General features: G+C 29.7%; 2 protein-coding genes and 2 long non-coding RNA genes across 4 annotated transcripts; 1 reads left to right on the plus strand and 3 right to left on the minus strand.

Annotated features, from left to right (window-relative positions):
• Window positions 1-524: 524 nt before the first annotated feature.
• Window positions 525-1,643, minus strand: LOC106764191. Its single transcript, XR_001375884.2, has 2 exons — window positions 959-1,643; window positions 525-875 (listed from the first exon to the last, which is right to left on the minus strand). It is a non-coding gene; the product is annotated as an uncharacterized LOC106764191 (long non-coding RNA).
• A 3,741-nt stretch (window positions 1,644-5,384) lies between these two features.
• LOC106764287 lies at window positions 5,385-6,507 on the minus strand. The gene is made up of 2 exons (XR_001375899.2): window positions 5,802-6,507; window positions 5,385-5,719 (listed from the first exon to the last, which is right to left on the minus strand). It is a non-coding gene; the product is annotated as an uncharacterized LOC106764287 (long non-coding RNA).
• Window positions 6,508-9,894: 3,387 nt separating this feature from the next.
• LOC106763736 (mitochondrial substrate carrier family protein E-like) lies at window positions 9,895-11,656 on the plus strand. The gene is made up of 2 exons (XM_022782481.1): window positions 9,895-10,687; window positions 11,092-11,656. Exons 1-2 carry the CDS (start codon window positions 10,219-10,221, stop codon window positions 11,589-11,591), a joined length of 969 nt encoding a protein of 322 aa, XP_022638202.1. The 5' UTR covers window positions 9,895-10,218; the 3' UTR covers window positions 11,592-11,656.
• A 7,963-nt stretch (window positions 11,657-19,619) lies between these two features.
• LOC106765200 (PHD finger protein ALFIN-LIKE 4) lies at window positions 19,620-23,263 on the minus strand. Its single transcript, XM_014649733.2, has 5 exons — window positions 23,013-23,263; window positions 22,847-22,879; window positions 21,259-21,487; window positions 20,473-20,605; window positions 19,620-20,160 (listed from the first exon to the last, which is right to left on the minus strand). Exons 1-5 carry the CDS (start codon window positions 23,101-23,103, stop codon window positions 19,891-19,893), a joined length of 756 nt encoding a protein of 251 aa, XP_014505219.1. The 5' UTR covers window positions 23,104-23,263; the 3' UTR covers window positions 19,620-19,890.
• Window positions 23,264-25,475: the final 2,212 nt, after the last annotated feature.

A 25,475-nucleotide genomic window follows, 5' to 3' on the forward strand; every position in this document is an offset into this window, starting at 1 on the left:
GATTTGATTCAATAAGACTTGGTCATGTTAAGGATGCTAAAATTTAGCTCCTGGTTTTAGGTAATCACCCATATGACACATGATATGGATAGTTTTCAACTTTTACAAATTTCTTTAGATTAGTGTAACCCAGTTTACAATTAGAGAATAAGTATCAGTTTTTAGGTAATCACCCATATGACACATGATATGGGTAGTTTTAAACTTTTAAAGAATTCTTTAGATTAGTGTAACCCACTTTACAAATAGAAAATAAGTATCGGTTTAGATTTAAAGAAAATCTAATTCATCTGCTTGAGTTAACACATGTTGGGTGTAGATAATAACATATTTATGGTTTGCTCTTTACCAAGAAAAATTATGCTTCATATGACATCTCTTATTATGCCTAAATATTTAGTTTATTGTTATTTATATGTTTTGAAAAAGAATGTTGATCAATATCCTGGTTCATGAAAAGTGGAAACTACATTAAAAACATAAACCTTGGTTAGGATCCGAAGCACTTGAAGTAACACAAACGATTATGGAGAGACAGGAAGAATAACATTATTTTGGTTACTGTAAATTAATGCGATCTTGTCTTTCACCCTACTACAAGTGCTATGGTAATAGATGTAAATCCACAGCAATACATCAAAATCATTACTACAATACAGATAAGCTATTTGGTTTTTGATTTCAATCTCATCAGTAAGATCCAAACACAAGAGATTCTTTCACATTTGCATAAACCATCGACAAGAGAAGTATAAGTCACTATCTCAGGAACTCCATACTTTCTGAAAGATTCATGACCTCATCCACTCTTTAATTAGTCCATTAAACGTTACTGTCAGCGGTACCTGTCAAAATAATACTCCGACCATCGGTACCTGTAAAAAAAACACTCCACCATGGAGTCAGCGAAATCTAGTAAAGGGATTAGAAAAGTACTAGTTATATCAGAAAAGTTAACCTTTTTTTCCCCTTTCCTCAACTTAAGATTAACCTTTATTTTGATTAAGGTTCTTCTGAAGCCGGATCGATCACATTCCGGCTATCCACCTTCTCTGTTCGAGACGGTTCAATATCATTTCATTTACAAAACCAATAGCTTCTAGCAAATTATCAGCAATGAAAAAACCATAAACTACACTGTTATAGATCAAAAGATTATGAAAAATTCCATTGACAATAATTTCAGAATACAAACCATAACCATCGTCTGCAACTCTACCTTTGAATAAAGTGTGAATAATTGTGCTATACATTACCACATCAGGCTTTGTTGACAAAATATTCTTGTGAAATCACTTGTCATGAAATTGAACGCTTTCTTCAACTCATACAAAAATCCAACGTGATTTATCTGAATCTGAATTAGGTTAAGAAAGCACTCACCTTTCATGATAAGTGACGCTTCAAGAATGAAAAATTCAGGGCTAATTCCCTTGATCTCCATCTGCTTATAAAGGAAAATAGAAGTAGCGTGGAGAAGATTGTGAGCATCAGGGAAAGGGGGCTCAGTGTGAAAGGATTTGGCAGAAAAGAAGAAAACTTTGGAATGAAACAACAGAGACAACCCTAGCCGCTGTTTGTATTCAGCAATGGATAACAGGGGAGTACCAAATTAGGTCAAATCTGATGTCATATTTTTTTCCTTTTAAATTTTCCTTCCTCCTATAAAGTAGAAAAAGTCTATAAATGGTATAAAAATAAAACAAAAATATTAATAAAATTAAATGTTACAATTAATAATAATAAAATAAACAGATTAATATTTTGATAATGAAATAATAATAATAATTAGTAATCATAATGATACTAATAAAAAATAATAATATACATCTTTTACTTTTTATTGTTTTATATAATATTATTCATATCTCTTTTTTATTTCCGTTCGTCTTTTATAATTTTTCTCTTGTTTATCAAACGCATTTCTCAGTTAACATTGAAACAAAAATATATCAAATAGTGTAAACAATCTAAATGTTACAATGAAACGTACTTGAAACAGCAACTAAAGTTAAAATAAATTGATAAAAAAGACTAAAACCAAAGTTTTTTAAAGTTGAAGGTTTAAATTGTACCTTAATTTGAAAGAGGGACTAAAATCAAAGTATAGGAACTAAAAACATATTAACCATATATATATATATATATATATATATATATATATATATATATATATATATATATATATATATATATATATATATATATATATATTCTGAAAAATAAAGTTAATTAAATTTACAAATATTTTGACTTTTATTTTTTTATCATATTAATTTCTACATTAAATTTAAATTAGGTAAGGTATCATTAAAAAAACTAGAAATATAATAATACGACAATGTGATTAGATATTACAATTATTTATAATTTTCAAACTAGAAAGAATAACATTATAAAGAAATGATACTCCAATGTTTAATTTAAAAAATTATAAAATAATGCAAAACTATATAATGTGTCTTTTCAAATAAAACTTTAAAAAAATATAATATTTTAATAAAAAATAAAAATAATTGAACAAAACTATCCAACTATTTGATTTCTAATGATTTCTAGTGTGAATTTTACCTTTTATTTCTTACTTTACATCCATGTTTAAACTTCACTTAGTAAAATAAATTCAACAATAGTATGTTAAGATATTTTAAAATTTGGTAATACAAGAAAATAAGAAGATACTTAACATAAAAAAACATCAAATACTTTAATTTTAAGTATATTTAGATAATATTGTTGGTGTTGTTATATATAAGTATTTGTTTATTTTGGTACTTTAAGTTTACTTTTATCATGACTTTTCTCTTTAAAGAATATTTGAATGATGTCAAAGAGAATAACATATAAAAGTTTTCTTTGATTTATAGAATAAGGATCCAAATTAATAAATTCATATTTAGAGAGTGATACTTAATTCGTATCATTTTATTTAATGTTTAAGGTTTTTGACATGAATTAAGAAATGTATTTAATATAATACATATTGTATCTAAATTTAATAAATACATAGCTATTAATATATCAATAAAGATGAGAATAACATAAATATAGAAAACGAAAACAAGATAAACATTTTTTGTTTTTAAATTTTACTAAAAAATTCAAATTCGACGTTATCTCAAACTTTAATATATTTTTATACCTAAATTTTGAAATAATATATATAGTCATTTGAATCCAATGATACTAATTTATTTGAACTTGTTAAATCTGTTTCAGACTTACAAGTGTTTGAGACTCAAATGATATAAACAATCTAAACGTAAAAAAGAATTTTAACAAGTCAAATGAGTTAAGAAAATTATATCTATTCATTTTTTAAATTTGTAAATCAATTTCTATCAAAATTTGGAATATAAACAAATTCTAATTTCTCAACAGAGTTTAGGAACATATATTTAATCGAGATAAAAATTATAATATCATTTATATTTGATCTATGATAATTCCTAATTAGAGATGACTTTAAAGGCTTTTGAAATTTCAAGAGCATATGCATGACATAGTTTCAAGGATATTGTGCATATGTAATGAGGATGAGAACGTATGTTTAGACCACAACAGAGCTACTCAATTTATTGAGGAGAAAACATAATTATGGAATATTCAACTACTCTATTTTAGCCTAAAACTACTTGTAAAACACGGCAGAGCATCGAAGTAATCAAATAGCAAAAAAGAAAAAGGAGCAAAGAATCTTACAGCTAACTTTCCTAAACTGAATGGAAAAGTATATTGTAAGACCATTGACATTGGAAGAACTGTTTAACAGTAATATAAGCAAAACTAAAATAAAAACAAGGACATTGAGATAACATGAAATATCAGAGATAGAAAAACTCGTTAAAAATAATAACCACATTGATATAAACACGATGATATAAATCAGTGATATTAACTTGTAAGGCAACACAATGCAACTTAATATTGCCAAAGAGCACAATATATAGATATAGACGAACAAATATTATGTATTTTAGTATGAGAGTCTCTTATACTTGGCACCGGAACCAATGCACTCACTATAAGTACTTCTAAGGATAAAAAAGCAACATCATAATTAAATATGGAAAATAATATTTTGACATCAATTTTTATACTATTTTGACACTGCACATGTGTCAAAACGTAGTTGAACGATTTCAAATTAAAAAAGCTGAAACAAGGGTATATTAGGAAGAAAAAAACCAATTTTTTTTTTAATTTGAAATTGTCCAACCACATTTTGATACGTGTGCAGTGTCAAAATGGTGTCAAAAAATTAGTATCAAAATATCATTTTCCATTAAATATCACGAACCTAACATTAAAGGTTAGAAACACTGAAAGAAAACACAAGCATAAAGGTAAGAAGGCATGTCAGAGAACCTTGATGTCGTTATAAATAAACCTTTTGTACCGTTCAAATCAGAAATTTGCTCTAATGGAGAAGAAGTTGGTGTTCTTGCTCTGTCAAGTTGTGAAGGGTTGTTAGAAATACAAAGTTCACATTACATTTTGGTCAAATATAATATACTATATTGTAAGATATTTGAAAGGAACTATCAAATTTTGAAATTTCTAAAAGAATGTAGAAGATACAATATTGATGGCTTATATTGATAGTAATTTTGCTGAAGATAAAGATGATAGGAAGAGTACATTAGGTTTTGTATTCTCTCTAGGAATGGAGCAGTTTTATGGTCCTTCAAGAAGCAATCAATAGTAATACTTTCTATAATAGAATCAGAATATATAACTGTTATAGAATGTGCATGTCAATGGATTTGGATTAAGAGAATATTATTGGAGACCATTGGATTTAACAAACCGCAACATATACTAGTTTTATGTGACAGTAGTTCAACTATTAAACTATATGGAAATCAAGTACTTCATAAGTAAGCATACTAATATTACATTTCATTTTTTAAGAGATATTGTTAGAAAATGAAGAATCAAATTGAATTCAAGTAACCGATATAATGATTAAGTAACTCAAATTGTAACAATCTGAAGTTTAGAAGTATGTTGGACATGATTGAAGCCTTAGAAGTAAACTAAATGTCTTAAACATTTAGTTTAAAGAACGGATTGTTAGTAATTAAGTTATTTAAACTTTTATTTTTCATTTAAGTTGTTTTAGATTTGATTCAATAAGACTTGGTCATGTTGACCGACTCTCTAGTGATAAGGATGCTAAAATTTAGCTCCAGGATTTTAGGTAATCAATCACCCATATGACACATGATATGGGTAGTTTTAAACTTTTACAGATTTCTTTAGATTTGTAACCCAGTTTACAATTTGGTCAATATCCTGGTTTATGAAAAGTGGAAACTACATTAAAAACATAAACCTTGGTTAGGATCTGAAGCACTTGAAGTAAGACAAACAATTATGCAGAAACAGGAAGAATAACATTATTTTGGTTACTATAAATTAATGCGATCTTGTCTTTCACCCTACTACAATTTCTATGGTAATAGATGTAAAACACAACAATACATCAAAATCATTACTACAATACAGATAAGCTATCTGGTTTTTTATTTCAATCATGCATCTCATCAATAAAGAGATTCTTTCACATTTGCATAAACCATCGATAAGAGAAGTATAAATCACTATCTCAGGAACCATATTACTCCGTGCATAAGATTCATGGCCTCATCCCCTCTTTAGTTAGTCCATTAATCGTTACTGTAAGCGGTAACTGTCAAAATAATACTCCGACCATCTGTAAAAAGAACGCAACGCCATCGAGTCAGCGAAATCTAGTAAAGGAATTAGAAAAGTACAAGTTAATCAGAAAAGTTAACCTTTTTTTTCCCTTTCCTCCTCTTCTGTCTATATACAGATAGTTGGTGTACCGATGGATCGGTGAAGACCCAATCTCAACTTAATATTAATCATTATTTTGATTAAGGTTCTTCTAAAGCCGGATCGATCACATTCCGGCTATCCACCTTCTCAGTCCGAGACGGTTCAATATCATTTCATTTACAAAACCAATAGCTTCTAGTAAATTATCAGCAATAAAAAAGCCATAAACTAGACCATTATAGATCTAAAGATTATGAAAAATTCCCTTGGCAATAATTTCAGAATACAAACCATAACCGTCGTCTGCAACTCTACCTTTGAATATAGTGTGAATAATTGTGCTGTACATTACCATATCAGGCTTTGTTGACAAAGCCTTATGAAAGTGGCGTAAGTAATTCGGTTGACATATTCTTGTGAAATCACTTGTCATGAATGTGAATGCTTTCTTCAACTGATGCAAGAATCCAACGTGATTTATCTGAATCTGAATTAGGTCAAGAAAGCACTCACCTTTCATGACAAGTGACGCTTCAAGAATGAAAAATTCAGGGCTAATTCCCTCGATCCCCATCTGCTTGTATAGGAAAATAGAAGTAGCATGGAGGAGATTGTGAGCGTCAGGGAAAGGGGGCTCAGTGTGAAAGGATTTGGCACAAAAGAAGAAAACTTGGCAATGCAACAACAACACAACAGAGACAACCCTAGCCGCTATTTATATTCGGCAATGGATAACAGGGGAGTACCAAATTAGGTCAAATCTGATGTCATATTTTTTTCCTTTTAAATTTTCCTTCCTCATAAAGTAAAAAAAAAAAAAGTCTATACATGATATAAAAATAAAACAAAAAAATTAATAAAATTAAATATTACAATTAATAATAATCAAATAAACAGATTAATATTTTGATAATGAAATAATAATAATAATAACTAATATGACTCTAATAAAAAATAATAGTATACATCTTTTCTTTCTATTATTTTATATAACTTTTTATATCTCTTTTTTATTTCTTTTCATCCCTTTTAATTTTTCTCTTGTTTACACAATTTCACCTCCAATTTTTTTTTTTTAATTGTACCGTATAATCAGATAGTCATAAAGTCACCTCACAGTGAATCTTATCGGATGGTCAAGAATAAATGGTTTATAGGAGTCCATAATTACATCTTCCTGCAAAGATTAAGGTAAGTAATAATTAAGATCCCAGGTCTACGCTAAAAACTATTTATACAGGTCAAAGGTAAAAGGTAGGTGATTCACATTTACTACACATTTATTATTGTTTCATTGAACTCTCGCACGGATAGTTAACTAACTTAAGCATTGGAGAACCTTTGGCAGGTACACCTCCGGACAGTGGAACGAAGACGAGGACTCGAAGAAACAACTAGACGATCATCAAGGAGAAATTGTGTAGGTATTTCAAGGAACTTGAACCCACTACCGAAACATTTTGGCGCCTACCGTGGGGCCGAGTGACTTGGAAAACCCAATGATGACCACGAGAAATATGAACACTGAAGATCCGACTAAGATGATTAGGATGTTATAGCAGAGAATGGAGGAAATGCAACAACATCATGAGGTGGAGATGGTAGTCGTTCATGCCGAGTGTTCGACCTAGATTGTGCAGGCGAAAGTTCCAAAGACGGGGGAGAGAGTTGAAGATCAAGGCAAAGTAGCCTAGGAGGAAAGAACAAAGCAGAATACTAAACGGGACGAAACCTGGAAGCCAACCGAGACTAAGGTTAGGGAGAGCGAGACCAGAACTGTCCTGGCTGAGAGTGCCGTTATCAGCGAGCAATTGGTGGTGAAGGCAGAAAGTGCGTTCGACATGCTGCCGTTCATCCAAGCCATCATGGACGTCTACATATCTGAACGGGTGTGCCAACCCATTTCAAGATATATGATGGGATGACCAACCTCGAAGACCACGTCAAACATTCACTAACCGGATGGAATTTAACACTAGGAACGATGCCATCTGGTGTCGAGCTTTCTCCCTAGCTAGAAGGAGAAGCGTTGGAGTGGTTTAACTCTCTGCCCCCCAATTCTATTGAGAGCTTCGAGAGTCTCAAAGTTGTGTTTGGCCGCCAATTCGCGAGCTGTCGAACCCAAGACTTAACCATCTTTGAGTTGGTCAACCTCAAGCAGGGGAGGAAGAGTCTCTAAAGACCTTTATGGATGAGCACCAAAAAGCATGGATTGAGAGAGCGAGCGGTTGATGAGATAAGGGTCGAAGAGATGAAACAGTCCTCTCTTGGAACTGAAGCAGTTTTATGGTCTTTCAAGAAGCAACTAATAGTAATACTTTCTACAACAGAATCAAAATATATAGTTGTTACATAATGTACATGTCAATGCATTTGGATTAAGAGAATATTGGAGATTATTATATTTAACAAACCAAAACAAATTTTAGTTTTATGTGATAGTAGTTCAGCTATTAAACTTATAGAAATCTAGTATTTTATGGTAGAAACACGCATATTGATGTTAGATTTATTTTTTAAGAGATATTATTAGAAAATGAAATCAAATTGAATTATTGCAATACTCAAAATCAAGTAGTTGATATAATGATTAAGTCATTCAAATTGCAACCATTTCTAAAGTTTAAAAGTACGTTGGACATTATTGAAGTCTCATAAGTAAACTAAATGTTTAGAGATACTGAAAGGATTTGGCACAAAAGAAGAAAACTTGGGAATGCAACAACAGAGGCAACCCTCGCCGCTATTTATTTCTCTTCATTTCTTATAACTTTTCTCTTGTTTAAACAATTTCACCTCCAAATTTTCCCTATTAATACACCCACATGTGTGTGTATATATATATATATATATATATATATATATATATATATATATATATATATATTTTGTATGGTACGATATCCTTACGGTTGGTTATAACGACCAGTAACGAATGATCAGTTACACGAAATAGTGGACCGGTCATCACGATAGGCCGAAATTGGACCAACTCTTATTATTATTGGGCTCATAGTCCACAAATTTAGAAGGTATCTTAGTAAAGATATTGGTAATCAAATAATGTAATGGGTAGCTTATTAAAGATATTGAGAATCAAATAATATTTGATTAAAGATATAGGTAAAGTTGTTTATGAATAACCAAGTAAGTTGTTTATATTTTATTCTGTTTATATTTTATTGGGCTTATGTTAGTTCAAGTTCCATGAGAAAAATTATAAATAGAGAGCCAAGGGCACAAGCCAAGTACGCTTCTCACATACTCTACTCACACTCTAATCACACATAAATTCTACTACCACTCAAAGTATAGAAGTAGTCCAGTCCATCCAAGTGCCAAAAAGCAGTAAAGCTTTACTTAATCAGATATTATTTGATTCTCAATATCGTTAATAAGTTACCCATTATATTATTTGATTTTCAATATCTTTAATGAGATATCTTTTAAATTGGTGGACTATGAGCTCAATAATAATAAGAGTTGGTCCAATTTCGACCCATCGTGATGACCAATCCACTGTTTCGTGTAAATGGTCGTTCGTTACTGTAACAAACTTAAGGATATCATATCGTACACAATATAATGTAATTTTTTTAAATTATAAATATGAAACGAGATACCGTTTTACTGACACAGCATAGACCCCGTGTGTTTTATACAACAGAGAAACCGAACTCCTATTTCCCGCACTCAATTCCGCAAATCCATAATCACATTTCTCTTCGAATTTCTTGATCCAAAAGATCCACGTAGACGCTCTATTCTCTATTACAGTAGATTAATCAAAACAACCAGAGACTAATAATTTATTTCTAATAAGTATTTGATAATAATAAGAAAAAAACTTCTATGGCTACCTAAAATATATTTATATAATCTAATTATTTATATGAAAAATGGTTTGCAACACTTTTACTAATTGGATTAAACTTCATTAGACAAATTTTTCAGGATGGAACATTATATATATTCAGCAACCCAAGTTCACTTAACAAATTCAGATAAGTGGCTGGTTTCTTAAATCTCATATTAAGGCCAAGATTTTATGATAAAAAAGAATACCCAATTTTATGTTTATTCCGTTTACCTAATCACATACATAGATCACATGCCCCTGTATAATGAATGATGACAATACATATTGTTAAAAAAAATGTATGGTATATAATATCTAGTGACCTATACATCAACTTCCAAAAAAAAAATTATAGTGTCGACATCGTTTTCCTGTCCACGCGCTTCTTTCCTTTCTCTATTATCATTCTTCTCTCCTAGTTAAATACTACACGATCCAGTACCTTCCTTTCTTCCTTCAAATCTTCCAACTCAATCTCGTTCTTCTCGGGTCTAATTATATCAACCTTAATTTCTCCGACTCTCCAACCCCTCCGTGTTGAGACCTTGAACAACATGAGTTCGAGTCCATCAACGTACGAGGAATCGCAACCCCACCCGCCCCAAGAAATAGATTGGCACATGCTCGACAAGTCCAAGTTCTTCTGCCTAGGAACAGCCCTCTTCTCCGCCGTCTCCGCCGCCCTCTACCCCGCCGTCGTTTTGAAGACACGTCAGCAAATGTCCGCGGCCGAAATCTCGTGCCGCCACATGTCGCGCTCCATCATGCGGTATGAGGGTCTCCGAGGTTTCTACCGAGGTTTCGGCACCTCCTTGTTGGGAACAATCCCTGCACGTGCGCTTTACATGTCGGCGCTAGAAGTAACCAAGAGTAAAGTCGCCTCCGCCACCCTTCGATGGGGTTTCTCCGATGCCTCTGCCACTGCAATCGCTAATGCCGCAGGAGGAGTAGCTTCTGCCATGGCAGCACAGTTGGTGTGGACCCCAGTCGATGTTGTTAGCCAGAGACTCATGGTACAAGGAGGTAAAAATAAGTAATTTAAGTTTAATCCATCATCTCATTAATTGTAAGTGTTTTTATGCTGAGTTTATGGTCCATTTTTGTCAAATTTGATTTGATTTCATTGACCATTTCTTAAAAAAAATAAAATAGCCAGCTTGAAATAAAAACTAATATTTACTCCAACCTTAATACTGCAAGTACTTATTATAAAAAAGAAAAAAAACATAATCACAATAAATTATATACACTCTTTCTTCTCCACAAGCTAAGAAAAATATTAAGAACAGTAATTTAGAAAAATGACTATAATATGATTAATGCTTGATTAGTTAACATAAATGAATTCTCTCATTTATACCAGGTCCCAGAGAGAGTACTAATGGGCATTGAACACTGCTACTAATTCTTGATCTTTCCTTCTGCAGTGTGCTACAGAAATGGTTTTGACGCATTCAGAAAAATTCTGGGCGTGGACGGTCCAAGAGGGTTCTACAGGGGATTCGGGGTTTCCATCGTGACCTACGCTCCCTCCAACGCGGTCTGGTGGGCTTCGTATTCGATCGTGCAGAAGCTCATCTGGGGCACGATGGGTTCGAAGGAGGGTTTGAGCTTGGGACGCGATTCGAGGGTGGTGATGGGGGTGCAAGGGTTAAGTGCAGTTATGGCAAGTGGGGTTTGTGCATTAGTGACGATGCCATTGGATACGATAAAGACGAGGTTGCAGGTGTTGGAGGCAGAGGAAGTGAGGGTCATTGAGGTGGTAAGAGATTTGGTGAGGGAAGGAGGAGTTTTGGCTTGTTATCGAGGGTTGGGACCAAGGTGTGTGTCCATGTCCATGTCTGCCGCCGCCATGATTACTACCTATGAGTTCTTGAAACGTGTGTCGGCTAAGAATGTTGATAGATTAGCACTGTATTCAGTCTAGAACTAAAAAATATGATTTCCCATAAAAAAAAAATGATCTCCATGATTATTTATTAAGAAATTTGAAATCCAAATACTACTTTAAAAAATGTATTTTTTTTAACAAATTATAATATATAGTTGTTTTTTATATCTTTTTGTAAGAATCAACCAATTATTATTACTATTATCGATGGAAATACAAGTTTAACAACATATATTAAAATTGGTATAAACATAATTAATAAAATTGGTATAACTATTATCACGATAAAAGATAATCATCAAATATTAAAATTGTATTAAAATATTTACATAAAAAATAATTATGAAATAATGGGCTTTCTATTGTTAATATAGTAATTTATAAAATCACTTTTTAATTTTTCCTCGTCACTAGTTATTAGAATAGTTTCATAAAAATTAAGAAAAACAAAAGGTTAAAAGAGGTAAAGAATGTGTTTATGAAAATATATTTAAAATTTAATATCATTGTTAATTATTATAGGATAATAGTTGAATATAAAAAGTTAATTTCGTTAATCCTACATTGAATTATAATTTTACACTATATTATTTTTACAAACAACAGTATAAAGTAACAGGCTTTTTGCATATTAGTATGTTCTAAAAAAATATACATTAATTTACATCTATTTGAATGAAATGCCAAATAGTTTTCATCAATCGGATTTTTTTTTTATAAACGAATAATAATTAAGTTAAACTTATTTGTATACTAATAATTGATAAATGTCTTACCAGTGAAAGTTTAATCTCTCATGTATAAATAAAGATCAATTCACATGGCGTAACTTAACTATTGATATTCATTTTTAATTAAATAATTAAATATGAGTTATCTTTTTAAAATTATTAAAATAAAATAAGATATAGATATAGATATATAAGTGGGTATGTATATATTTATATATAAAAAACCTTTTTATAATAATATTTTTCATCTTTAATAGATCTGGATTTATATTAATTTTGGAAAGAAACAAAATCATCATTAAATGAAAATGACCCTCGCGTTAATTTTTTTTTTAAATTATGTGGAAAACTAAGGTAATCAATTTGTCATCTTTCATCTTTTCAATACAAAGATATAACTTTATCTTTAATATTATATAATATTTTACTTAGAGACAAATTAGTGCTCACCTACTATGTATATAATATATACTATATATATTTTACCATTATTAGAATGGTGAAAACGTTCACTCTTTCAATTCTAATTTCCAGGATTCTTCCGTAGTCGCTTTCTACATCCCAAACACAAATCATAAAATCCCAAAAAAGAAGTGATAGGTTGTTTCTTTGGTTAGTAAAATAAAAGAAACAATTTTGTATTTTTAGGTGTTGGATATTTTGAAAGAAAAGGAAGAAAAAAAGGCTAAATTTTTATTTCTTTATATTATGGTAGAATGGAGTGTTTATTGGTTATGTAAATGATTAAATTTTGTTAACATTTAATTTTTATTCAATAATTTATGGCCTATTAATTTTTAAAACAAAGTAAATTATATGATCAGCAAACATATATAATTGATGACCTAATTTTATGTTTATCGAAATATTATGTTTTATTTTTTTATATAAATATTTACTTTTATATAATTAAAATTCATAATGAATATATTTACAAATCAATATATTTCAAACATTTGTATAGTCTTTTAGGTGCTAAAGTTTTAAATTAAGTTATACTTTGAGAGTGAAGTGAGATAGACACTAAATCAATTCTTTCTTATAAACTTTTATTATTCAAACATGTTATTGCTTAAGCTGTAGTATATTACAGTATAATAGTATATTATGAAATTTAGTTGTTTATTTTACTAACTTAGGCACAAGTGCTAGTATGACACTTAAACGATAAAAAGTTATTGTTATTTTTTTTTTTTTCATTATGAGACAAAATGCTTAAATGTTGATTTATATATTAATGCAAAATTAGTTTTTTATGACAACTTATTATATTGATCAATCCCTCCTAATAAGTGACTTGGTGACAAAATTATAAATATGATATGATTTTTTATGTTGATTATCACTAGAATCAACATAAAAAGTGGGTGGGATAACAATTTCCTAATGTAAAAGATTTTTTATATTTATTATGTCTAAAGCCAACATAGAAAGTCAAAGTGATAATAATTTTGTAATAAAGTAAAAGACTTGTTATGCCAATATGAAAATTTTGTAATAAAGTAGATGACTTTCAATATTAGAATATTACTATAACCAACATAATATTTTTAATCTACTTCATGTTCCTTTTCACACTTCACTTCACCTTCCTATATTTATTCTCCACCTCTGCACTAGATCCTCATTGCATGATAGGGAAAACCTAAGTTTAAATTTAATATCCGTAGGGCTTAAGCCTCAACATCACACCATATCAAGATTTAAAATATTTACTCAGTTGTGTGACCTATTGGCAAGTGCATCAAGTTGGTTAGTTTTGTGGTTTTTGGATGGAAATATTGATAATAATATATAATATAGAGATTGAGTGGGGTGGATGCTATGATTGGAATTCACCCCATCCCCTTTTGTTACACCACTACTGATCTTGTCTATTCACAAGTACAAATTATTCAATGTTCTAGGAGTCCTCTTTATGTGTAACCTGATCATGTCAAGGAACATAGCAAATTTTGAGATATTTCCTTAACACCATGTCTCTAACAAAGTAGCCATCAATTTCAATATGCTATGAGCGAGCATGATGAACAAGATTGTAAGCAAGAGCAATTACACTTAAGTTGTCTATCCACACAATCGATCTTGAAATTAAAGGAAAAGAAAGTTCTTTGAGAAGAGAATTGTTCTAACACATTTGTACTATAAGATTACCTAGAGATATATATTCATATTCAGTACTTGACATGGCTACAACATGTTGCTTCTTAAAAGACCAAGAAATTAGAGTATCATCAAAGAACATACAATAGCCTGCAACTAAACGACGATCATCCAGGCAACTTGCCCAATTTGCATTCGAGAACCCACTTAAGCATAGTCTATCACTATATTTGATATTTAACCCAACTGAAATAGTTCCACTAAAGTAGCGCAAGACTCTTTTTTTCATTCCTATTAAGATCAATCCAGATGTAATAATGATTTATTGTGTTTGTTATACTGAATTCGAAGTCTAATATCTCTTTGACAAAGAAGTATGCAATGTGTGTGGTATTGGAGAATAAAGGGGAGGTGAGAACGCAGACCTCACGATTGAGAATGAAGAGGCGGAGGAAAAAAGTAGGAAGTGAATGGTAGCAATGGTAAGCATGAAAAGCTTACTTGATCTTGAGCTTTAAGGTTTTAGGAGCGAGAAGAGTCATATAAAGTGAAACTTTTTGTGTCGGTTGTGACAACAAGGATATATGGAAATGAAAAGTTGACGTATAAGTCTTTTTTAATTAACATAGAAAGTATTTACTACACTAGTGATTATTTAAGTAAGAAATAAAAATATAAATTATCTCTCCTTCCTTAAAGTATTGCTGATATGTTAAAATGACACTCGAGTGATATGTTTAATTGAATAGATAACCCTTCCTTATATTTTGTTAGTATTTTGTAGTAATTGTGTTTTAGTACCATACGTAATTATTTTATAAAAACAATGTTTTGTTTATTTTAAACTGGTATTATTTTGAAATCAAATTTAAAATAATTCTGTTTTTATTAATAGCGTATAAGTTTTTGTCATTGTAAATAAAACTTAAACTCTCAATTATATATTTTAAATTTAGTATAAATAATTTAAATATTAATATAATATTATTTTATTCATTTTTGTAAATTTTCTAAAAAACTATTAAAATTCAGAAAATAAAAGTAGAAGAGATAGACAATTAATGGCGAATGCAAAACTAGTATAACAAGAGTACCCTATTTTTTTCTTAGATATTTTGAGTCATTAACTTTTATTAAATAATTAATACGTTATAAAAAGTTTGAAGTTTAGCATTGACATAAATTAGTGCAAATCTCACTTTATAAATCCATTTTATAGAATTGAATTAGACTTAAATTTTAGTTCTTAACTAGCTATATTTATTGTTTGTTAGACTTAGTCAACAGTAAAATTTGAAATATAATAAATGATGTAATAATACATGACTTTGTATGTATATCATATTTCAAATTATTTTTACTAGTTAAAAAAAATATAATTAAGAAAGAAAAGAAAAGAAAACTATCGTTTTACAACTCAAAATTTGAAATTGTGTTCTGATTTATGATATAAAATATATTATTTCATTCTAAAATGTTAAAACAGTCTTCTTTTGTTTTCCTTTAAAACCACACTTCTAAACCTAGCATAATGATACTAGAAAATTAAACAAGTTTATTAGATAAAGAATTGATTTATTATTCTAATTATTAGAGTTATTGTGGTGAAGAAGTCGTAATAGAATTTGGGAAGGGTTAGGGGACATGGCTTTTAGGGTTTTCAAAGGACATAAGACATACTTAGGATCTCAAAGATGGAATTGAAAATATAATTTCATTTTTTTTATTTTAATTAGATTTTTAGAATTTTATATGATATGAAATTACGTATTTATCTGTTTTATGCTTGACTTTTTGAGTTTAATTATTTAGATCAAATAAAAAAAATTTAAAAATGTGAATTAATAACTGAGGAATTTGATTTGTTTTTAGCTCACCTATTCTCATTTTATTTAACTTCTTTGTTTGTGTTTGATTGAAAACGAAAGGATATTTATTACAAACGTTTCAAACGTATTTTGACATATTATCAATATATTTAAATTATAAATTCTTTTTTCTTTATACTATTTTTTCACTCTTAATTTTATCTTTTATAATTTCTAATTACTTGGTCACTTAATAAATTATTAAAAAAAACTAATATTTAAAATATTAACTCTTCTTTTATACTATTTTATTGATTTTTAAACTGATCTACTTTCATGCCACATATCTCTAAAGAATTATTTTAATTTTTATTTATTTTATTTGTCTATAAATTGATTTACACTAAAAATAAAAATATATTTTAACTCTATAATTCAATATCTAATAAATTATTATTTTAGTTCTTAGTTTCTCAAATTTAAAATCTTCGTATCAATTTTTAATCTTTAAAATGTCAATTATGTCTAAAATTATTTTTTTTTGTTAATATGTTCAATCATGATATGCATATGTAAAATATATTTCAAAACTTATTTTACTTTTAAAATAAACAAATAAATATTTTTTTTATGTGTGTCTATTTGACCAATTTTTGATCGAGGACGACTTAACTAAATTTTAATCGAGACCAATTTGATTGAGTTTTATTTGTGGCTTCCCAACCTAATTCAATTGATATTAGGTCGGGATTGATTTGATCAAGTTTTGATGTACCTATCTTAAACAAATTCGACCGAAGTTTGGCCCTGATCCGTTTTGATCGAGTAAAAACAAATATTTTCTATCTACTTAGTTAATTTTTTTTAAAGGTTTTCGAATAATAGTTCAATTCAGTTCAGTTTGTTTGAACAAAAAGTAGTTTAGTACAGTTCATCTCAACTAATTTTCAGTTCAATTCATCTAAACTATTTTTTAGTGCAGTTTAGGTGGACTAGTTTTTTTTTTTCAATTCAATTTTTAACAATTTTGTGCAGTTTAATTAATTTTGTTCGCCCTCAATGCAAATTTTGGTCAGAACAAACACAACTTAGTTTTGGTCATGGTCGACTTAGTCGAATTCAACTAATTTTCGATCAAAGCCTACTTGGTCGAATTTTGGTTTGAACTAACTCGATTGAGTTTCAACAGTGGATGTCTTTGTCAAATTTAGCCGATTTTTAGCATAATCAACTCAATGAATTTCGACAAGGACTTACTCGATCAAGTTTCGGTCATGGCTGTCCCGATCAAATTTGGTCAATTTTCTGTCATGGTTGACTTGGCCAAATTTGACCAACTTTCGATCAAGTTCAATTCGACCATAACCGTCTCATGTCAATTTGGCGAAATTTTAATAAAAAATGACCTCACCAAGTTTTGTTGTGTTTCAAAATAGAAAACAATTTTAATATAATTTGGTGTAGTACAATTTGATAAAAGAAAAAATTCAGTTAAATTGTTTAAACTAACTTTCAATTTAATTCAATTTAAATAGTTAAATATAATTTTGTTTCCATTCATTTTACCTATCTCTATGAATATCTAATAAAAAAGGTTTTATTTTATTTCAAACGGATATAATAATATTAAAAAAGCACAAAGGTTGTGAAACCCATATACATCATAGAAACCTTGACTCTTATGCTATGTTCTTATGAATGGATTTGGGGGAGATGATTTGGGAGAGATGATTTGAGTGGATTTGAGGGTAATTTTGTTGTTGTTTTTTTGAGTAGATTTGTGGGTAATTGAGAGTGGATTTGAGGGTAAAGTTTGTGAGAATTAGTGTAGGATTTGATTGATGTGATAGAATTAAAAAATTTGTTTAATTGGTAGAAATGAAAGATTACCAAAATGCCCCTAGTTATTTTAGTAATATAAAATGTTATTTTTTAATGTTATATTTAAATGTATAAATGTTAATAAAGAAAGGAAATTAATTAATAATAAGTCAAATTATTTTTTAAAATATTAAAAAAATATAATAAAGGTGGAACCGGATACACAGACTTGTATCCAGATAACCTTCCTTAGCAGAACCTTTAAAACCCTGGATCCGGATATGGAAAGTTGTATCCAGATAGGGGTCCCTTGCCATTCATGTTCAAAACGTGGATCCGGATACGTTAACAGTGTATCCGGATAAGGGTCCCTTCCTTCACCACAAATCTTTACACAGGGCATTTAGGTCTTTTAAGTATAAATCAGCTCAAATCTTTGCATATTGGAGAGATGGTGGAAACAGTGCAAAGTATCGGTCATCCACTCAAATCGACGCTTTTTCGTTCTCTCAAATTGACAGAAGGGAACACGATTTCAAATTTAATCTGCGCTCCCAAATTCGCTTGAACAGTGTTATCTGTTCAAGCGAACACAATATTAAAGTCAATTTGAACTCGGAATTCAAATACTAAATAACGAGCTTTCAATCAACTTAAAACACACAAGAAGAACAATACTCCAATAGTTTGCAAGTTGAGCCTCTCACTGAAAAAATACAATAATTTTAAGAGAAAATGTAACCATTGTATCTCTTCTACTTTAATAAAGACAAAAAAATATTAACTATAAACATAATTATGAAAATTTTGAAGGACAACTTGGTCCCTATGATTGCAATGCTCACTTTGTTGGCCAAAGATAGGATCTTTCCTAAAAGTGTGAAGTCAACCCTTGAGAATGACACGTTAAAGAAGACAATCAATGTCAAACCTTTAGTAATTCACCATTCTTCTTCTTATCTTACCATCAAAACAAAATTACTAGGCTGTGTTTGATTCGCATGACGGAAAGTTACCAAACACTGATAGTGCGAAAATCAATGCATCAAATTGAAAGAAAAAAAAAAGAAAAAATCAACTTCTATCCTTCTGCTCATTATACCAGCATAACATGAATTCAAACACCTTAGATAAAATTTTACGTTCATAAGCGAGGAGTCAAATCTATAATATTGAAATGAATAAGTTTTATTTTAATGTGAGGACGTGATAAAAAAAAATATGTAAAGGCTTTATTAGAAGAAAAATGAGTATTTAATTTAAAAAATCAAAGTTGGGCAAATCCAATGTTTTATAAATATAATGGGTATTTTGTTATTGCTACACGTTCAAAATTGAAACACAATTCATATTAATTGCTAAAAGATGTACATATTATTTAATTCTTCTTAAAAGAAAACTTCTCCGAAATTCTCCTAAGAATTGCTACAAATTGTTTTGGCTATAAGAAAACTAATCCAAACTTTATATTTATAAAAACTTGCTTCAAATGTTCCAAATTTTAGCATGGGAGGTTACACATTCAATGTTTCACCCACGTTTAGAAAATGAACTTGAATTTGAAAAATATTCAGTGAAAAAAATGAAAAGAGATTCCCATGACAAGGAACATGAGTATGAACTTGAGCAAGCTATGGACACAACACAGTTACAACTACATTAAATTTAAGAAAGTACTTAACAAAAACATGAAGTCTGCTTATGAAGTAACTATCCTAATGGTAGGTAAATCAACAGCAGCTCATAAACCTAATGTTTTATCTGGAATAATATACCTGAAATTCACAGCAAGACTAATAAACTTGACCTACTAAACAAATTAGTAGTTATAAAATTGCCAAGATTATAGTCACAACCATCCTAGCCACATGGTCAAGGTCTAGCTCTCTTGTTGCTGCAGGATGGACATTTGTACTGCTTGATGTGCTCAGCTCTTGCAGGTGTAATCTTCACACACTTTCCATGGAACCATTTCTCACAGATGTCACAGCAAATCCAGAACTCATCAGAAGTATAGCTCTCTCCACATGCCCCACAGAAAGTCTCTTCATGCTCCTCATCATCATCAGCTTCCAAAGCCACACCCTCATCATCCTCGTCCTTTGATTGCATTGCTTTTGTGTTCTTTGATTCAGAACCTCGCTGCATTTGTCAACCCAAAAGAGGAGAGAAAGAATATAGTCAAATACTAATCAGAAACCAGATCATATTACAAATAGTAGAAGACATATCTGGCTCCCAGAATACTTTTTCACTCCCAGTTCTAATGATAGCATCTTAAAGACAACATACCACAAGTTTTCCAAGAGAAATTTTTATAGAAAAGTATTTCTAATTCTAAGTAATAATCAGTATCAGACACGTACAAACTTAGGAATTAGCCTCATTTCTATAAGCTATATGATACTTCGCATGGTATTTCATGTAAAAGCAGCTAGATTTTCAAAAACACACCTTAGAGTTTGATTTTGATTTGTTACTGCTATGATTTGAAACTGATGACTTTTCCTTTCCTTGTTTCTTGGCCATCCCAGTAACAACCTCAAATATAGTTGGAAGATCATTAATCATGTTAAATAGTCGCTTCCTGCAGGAAGAAGAAAAATAAATATTACTGAAAGATGCCAACTTCTCCAATTAATCACAACTAAGATAGGTAAAATAATCAACAAGTCACAAAAGAATGCAAACTGAAACACTGTTGATAAACTAGGGGAGATAGAAAAACCCATCAACATCTTTAATTAGAACTGCTAAGAAATGAATTCAAGCCAGGTATAGAAGAGTTTGCTCTTCTTAAAAGAAAAAGATTCTCTAATTAATACGTGTTAAAATTTGAACTGTACAGCATTATATGAGTACCTAGGTCATGGGAACATGTTTTTTTTACTAAAAGGAACAAAATTATACGGAAACAGAAAACAATTCAACAGACTGAATGGGGGCTTAAAACACTCTCATGTTCTACCCTAATAGCTAGTACTTTTACACTATCATATTCATACGTTACAATCTAGTAATTATTGGCACAAGTAACAGAAAAAATTGATCTTCCCAAGTCTCTCATGGAAATACACGTTGATGAGGGTGTATGCTATGCATCCCCTCTCCGGTATCCTTCCCTCTGATTTTTGTAAGAATCAGATAGAGAAAAACCATCGGAGATTCAGGATAATGTGAAAACAACATCCGATGATCCTTATTTTTTATATTATGTAGAAGAGAAAGGAAAGTACGTACCTATCAGCCTTGTCAAACCCAAACCTAGCACCAAAATAAAAAGCCACAGCAAGTAACCAAGCATCACTGTGTACAGCAACCAAAGACAGCCAGTCCTTATCCTGCATCCCATCTCTGGCAAAGTTAATGCCTAATGCTGGCTCTGGAAGCTCTGGAGGCACTTCCTCAGCTGGCAGATTGACTTCCCACTGCTCACTTGGAAATCCATAAAGGCAAAGATTTTCCTTCTCTGTACCACAGAGCTCATATAAGTTCACATTTAAAGTCTCATTTTCAAAAAATACTAAGCAATTTTAAATGCAATAAGAACAACACTATAATCAGTAACTGAGTTATGGCATCATGGTAGCCTGTTGAAACAGCTTATATCAATCACACATTAGATCAAATACCCCAAAAGAAAAGATTCATACCCGGCAGTAATTAAATTGGATAGGCAGAAAATTAAATTTAACAGATGTCTGGCATTCGAGATTTTTCCTTATGAGGGAAATAAGACAGTCTCACATAACCCATAAGCCTAGAGTCTTTCATTATTTTGTAGTAAACATCCAAAGAAAACTCTTACGTTTCCTCATCACTTTGTTTTCAATTACCTCCCCTTCCAACTCCCAAATATACCAAGAGATCTGCACAACATGCCTTGACTGCAGTCCATTAAAGACCAACCTAATGTCTATCAGCACACCCCTTTAACCCAAAATCATAGTCAAAAGATATATCAAGCAATAACAAGCACACACGTACTCATTTAAAGTCATGGCATATTCATACCTCCCAAAAGGGTAAGGATTAGAACAGATGGTCCTGAAAGAATCTAAAATGAAAATAAAATTTAGCTTCATTCTGTGTCCCACCAAATATAATTCATATGAAAGGAAGCATGCAAAATGAATCCATTTCACCATATTTTAACCGGTGCAAGTATAGCCTTATCAGCCAAACAAATTTTATGGGCCCAAGTACAATGAAACATAATGATGCACGCTAAATTTGAAAGCTACCAACTGAATATTTGGCAATTGAGTTTCTTCCCATTTATGGTAGCATAAGGCAACTTCAGTCCATGCTACATCATAGCTATAAAACAACTACAAAGAAACAGAAATAGAAATCCTCTAATGACCCCATTCCACACAAAATAGAGCACAGTGTTTATTAGATAAGAAAAATGAAAACTTCAAGTAGTAGCCATTACAAATTGGTATACAAGCTTTCTCATAATTTCAAAATTAATGTTCGAAAATCCCATCCCCAGTGCTGTTAGGATTGAAGCTGGGACAACCCCAAAATAATTTTACTCCGAAAACAACATTTTTCCCTTCGGTCATGTGCTGCACTGGAATTCGCTATTGTGCATTCCAATTCGCAAAAGTACTTCCCAAAATCTAATCCGAACATAGTTTCGCACCCACCAAAATTCAAATTTTTCTCCAAATTGAAACCAACAACCCAAACTCAAAATAATCTTCACCTTCCACTTCAGAAATCAACCCAATTCAATGGTCCAGACTGGAAAAGAAACATCATAAAAACCGACCAAAACAAAAACAACAAAAAAACAGTTTTTTACGGAACAAAACTTTACCGGGATCACACTGCTGGTAGAACTCTTCAACATCTGGAATACCCACATAGAAGTGGAAAAGAAAAACATTAGGAAGGTGAAAAGGGTCAATTTTTTTCAGTTTTTTATCCTTTAAAAGCAAAGAAAAAGAAAGAATTGGAATGAAAAAAAGATAAGAAGTAGGAACCAGTGGTGAGAGCTTTAATCAGAGCAGCTCTGCGACCTTTGAAATCCCTAAAGACCTCTTCGACCGTACGAGGATTGTAGCCTGCGTCCATGTCCGAAGACAGTGTTGCAGAGTTGAAAAGAATGGAGGGAAAGAAAAACAAAGTAAACTATTTGACCCTTTTCTCACTCTCTATGTTTATGTATCTGTGTGTAGTGTGTGCAACAAAACACAACACAACACACATGAAAATAGGAGTAATGTAGTAATAGTGAAACAGAGAAACAACACAGGCTTTTTATAACCCGGATTTGAATCGGAAACAATTGGATTGAATTAACTGGATTTGATAAAAGCCCATCGAATCCGTTTCACACTTGAACCGGATACGGTTTTTTTTTTCTTACACTTTTTACGGCTTTTTAAAAAAAAAACAAAAACTTGAGTGTGTGTCTTACGTTCGGGCAAGGCCTTTTATGGTTAAAGTAATTTTAGTATTAATTAATGTAAAAAAGAAGTAACAGTAGTATTTATTGTTGAAATAAATGTTACGTATTTAAAAATATTTTTATATCATTATTAATAGTTAGCATTTACTACATTCATTAAATTAACATATTATTTTCTTATTATTAAATATTAGTGAAAGAGAAACACTTAGTGCCTTCATATATTTTTAAAAAATAATATTGATAATAATGATTGCATAAAAATAATAATAGATGATTATACAATAATACTTTTAAGCAATCAGATCATTTATTTTTATTTTTACTTTTTAATTTTAAAATATAATTGTAGATAAAATAGAACTATAATATATATATATATATATATATATAAAGAGAAATTTATTGTTATAAATTTTACTGCTTTTTAATATTTAGTTTGAATACCATATATTTAAACATGTATTATATCAAAGTTAATCATTAAAGCTGTGCAGCATTTATTGATCCTTAAATATCACATTTAAATGTCCTTTAATGTGTAAATAAAACTAATAAATTTTATATTAATTAAAATTATTTAATTATATCATTATTAATCTAAAAAATTAAAATATTTTTCTTTAGAATTGGATCTCGTAAAAAGAGTGGGTCAATAATTAAAATATGTTTCAAGAATAATATACATCAATAAAGTAAAATGTGTGTTTAAATGGAATGCATTTTTAATATTTAAGTTTAGCATCTATTGATATTTAAATGTGTATATTATTGTTACTATTATTATTTAATAGTCATAAGTTCATAGCATAGTATGACATCTTTAAATGTATACTATTTTATTATTAAATAGTGTTAGAATGATTGATAATTAAATTTATATTTTATCATAATAGTGCATCATTTATGAGTCTCCCATGTGACATATTTAAATGTATATTTATTTTACACTCATACAAAAAATAATTAATGTTGCACTAATTAGGTAAACATTTAAAATAATTTAATTTCATTAACATTAGCACATTTTATTTTAAATAATTTCCTTTTTATTTATATTTGATATAGATACAAATAAATTATAATGGAATTTATAAATTAATATCATTATATAAATTAGATTATATAAATCAAATGTGTATGAATGAGTGAAAATGACATTTAACTTGTAAAATCTTAAGATGGTATAATTTTACACAATTTTCTATTTAGATCTCATATATAATTTATTACTATCAAATAAAATTGTAAAATTGTTTTTATTACTGTATCGTATAGACCGTCTGTTTAATGCATTCCTTGTATGACCAGACGTTCTTCTCTTATAAGAATAAGTACTTGCTAATGATTTTGGAAGTTATGTTAACCTATCACCACGTACATATTAAATCAACATAAACTTAATGTGATTAAATAAAAAAAATATATAAAAAAGTATATTATGGACTATTGGGTTGCAATTAGGTTAGTCCTAATCAAAAGTCTATTATGATATGTTTAAATACAGAATAAGATAATAAGGTAGATAATTGTATTTATTGAAGATTTAAGACTTAACTGTCATAACTTATCGGTATAGTTTTGAAGAAGAAAGAAACGTAAAGACCTTATAAGAAAAACCTTCAATTAAACAAAGAAAGAATAACAATAAAAAGTGCGAAGAAATAACTCTCCACTTACTATCCCAAACAATCATATTTTTTTCTAAATTGTCCATTGTAGCTCTTTTTTGTGAATGAATTCAATTCAAATAAATCATAATCTTAATTAAAAGTTATTGTAATTAAAAATTCACCTTATGTTGTGAACCATAACACCACTCAATTAAAAATTAATGTATTTAAAATTTATTTATTTTTAGCTGCAACACCTATTTACTCTCTCCTTAATGTAATTTTGAATAAAACAACATACGAACGAACCCAAATAAAAATTAAGTATATTTTTTATACACCATTCACTTTCCTTGGTGAATGAATTTTAATTAAAATAAAACTCAATTAATATATATATATATATATATATATATATATAT

Source organism: Vigna radiata, chromosome 6 (assembly GCF_000741045.1).
Source record: "Vigna radiata var. radiata cultivar VC1973A chromosome 6, Vradiata_ver6, whole genome shotgun sequence".
NCBI lineage: Eukaryota > Viridiplantae > Streptophyta > Magnoliopsida > Fabales > Fabaceae > Vigna > Vigna radiata.

Bases quoted from the DNA above. Each gene is read 5' to 3' on its own strand.
- LOC106763736 (XM_022782481.1), top strand. From the start codon at position 10,219: ATGAGTTCGAGTCCATCAACGTACGAGGAATCGCAACCCCACCCGCCC. The intron at 10,688-11,091 runs GTAAAAATAAGT...TTCCTTCTGCAG, and splicing joins GAGACTCATGGTACAAGGAG to TGTGCTACAGAAATGGTTTT.
- LOC106765200 (XM_014649733.2), bottom strand. From the start codon at position 23,103: ATGGACGCAGGCTACAATCCTCGTACGGTCGAAGAGGTCTTTAGGGAT. The intron at 22,880-23,012 runs GTTCCTACTTCT...TGGGTATTCCAG, and splicing joins GATTAAAGCTCTCACCACTG to ATGTTGAAGAGTTCTACCAG. The intron at 20,606-21,258 runs GTACGTACTTTC...TTCTTCCTGCAG, and splicing joins GGGTTTGACAAGGCTGATAG to GAAGCGACTATTTAACATGA.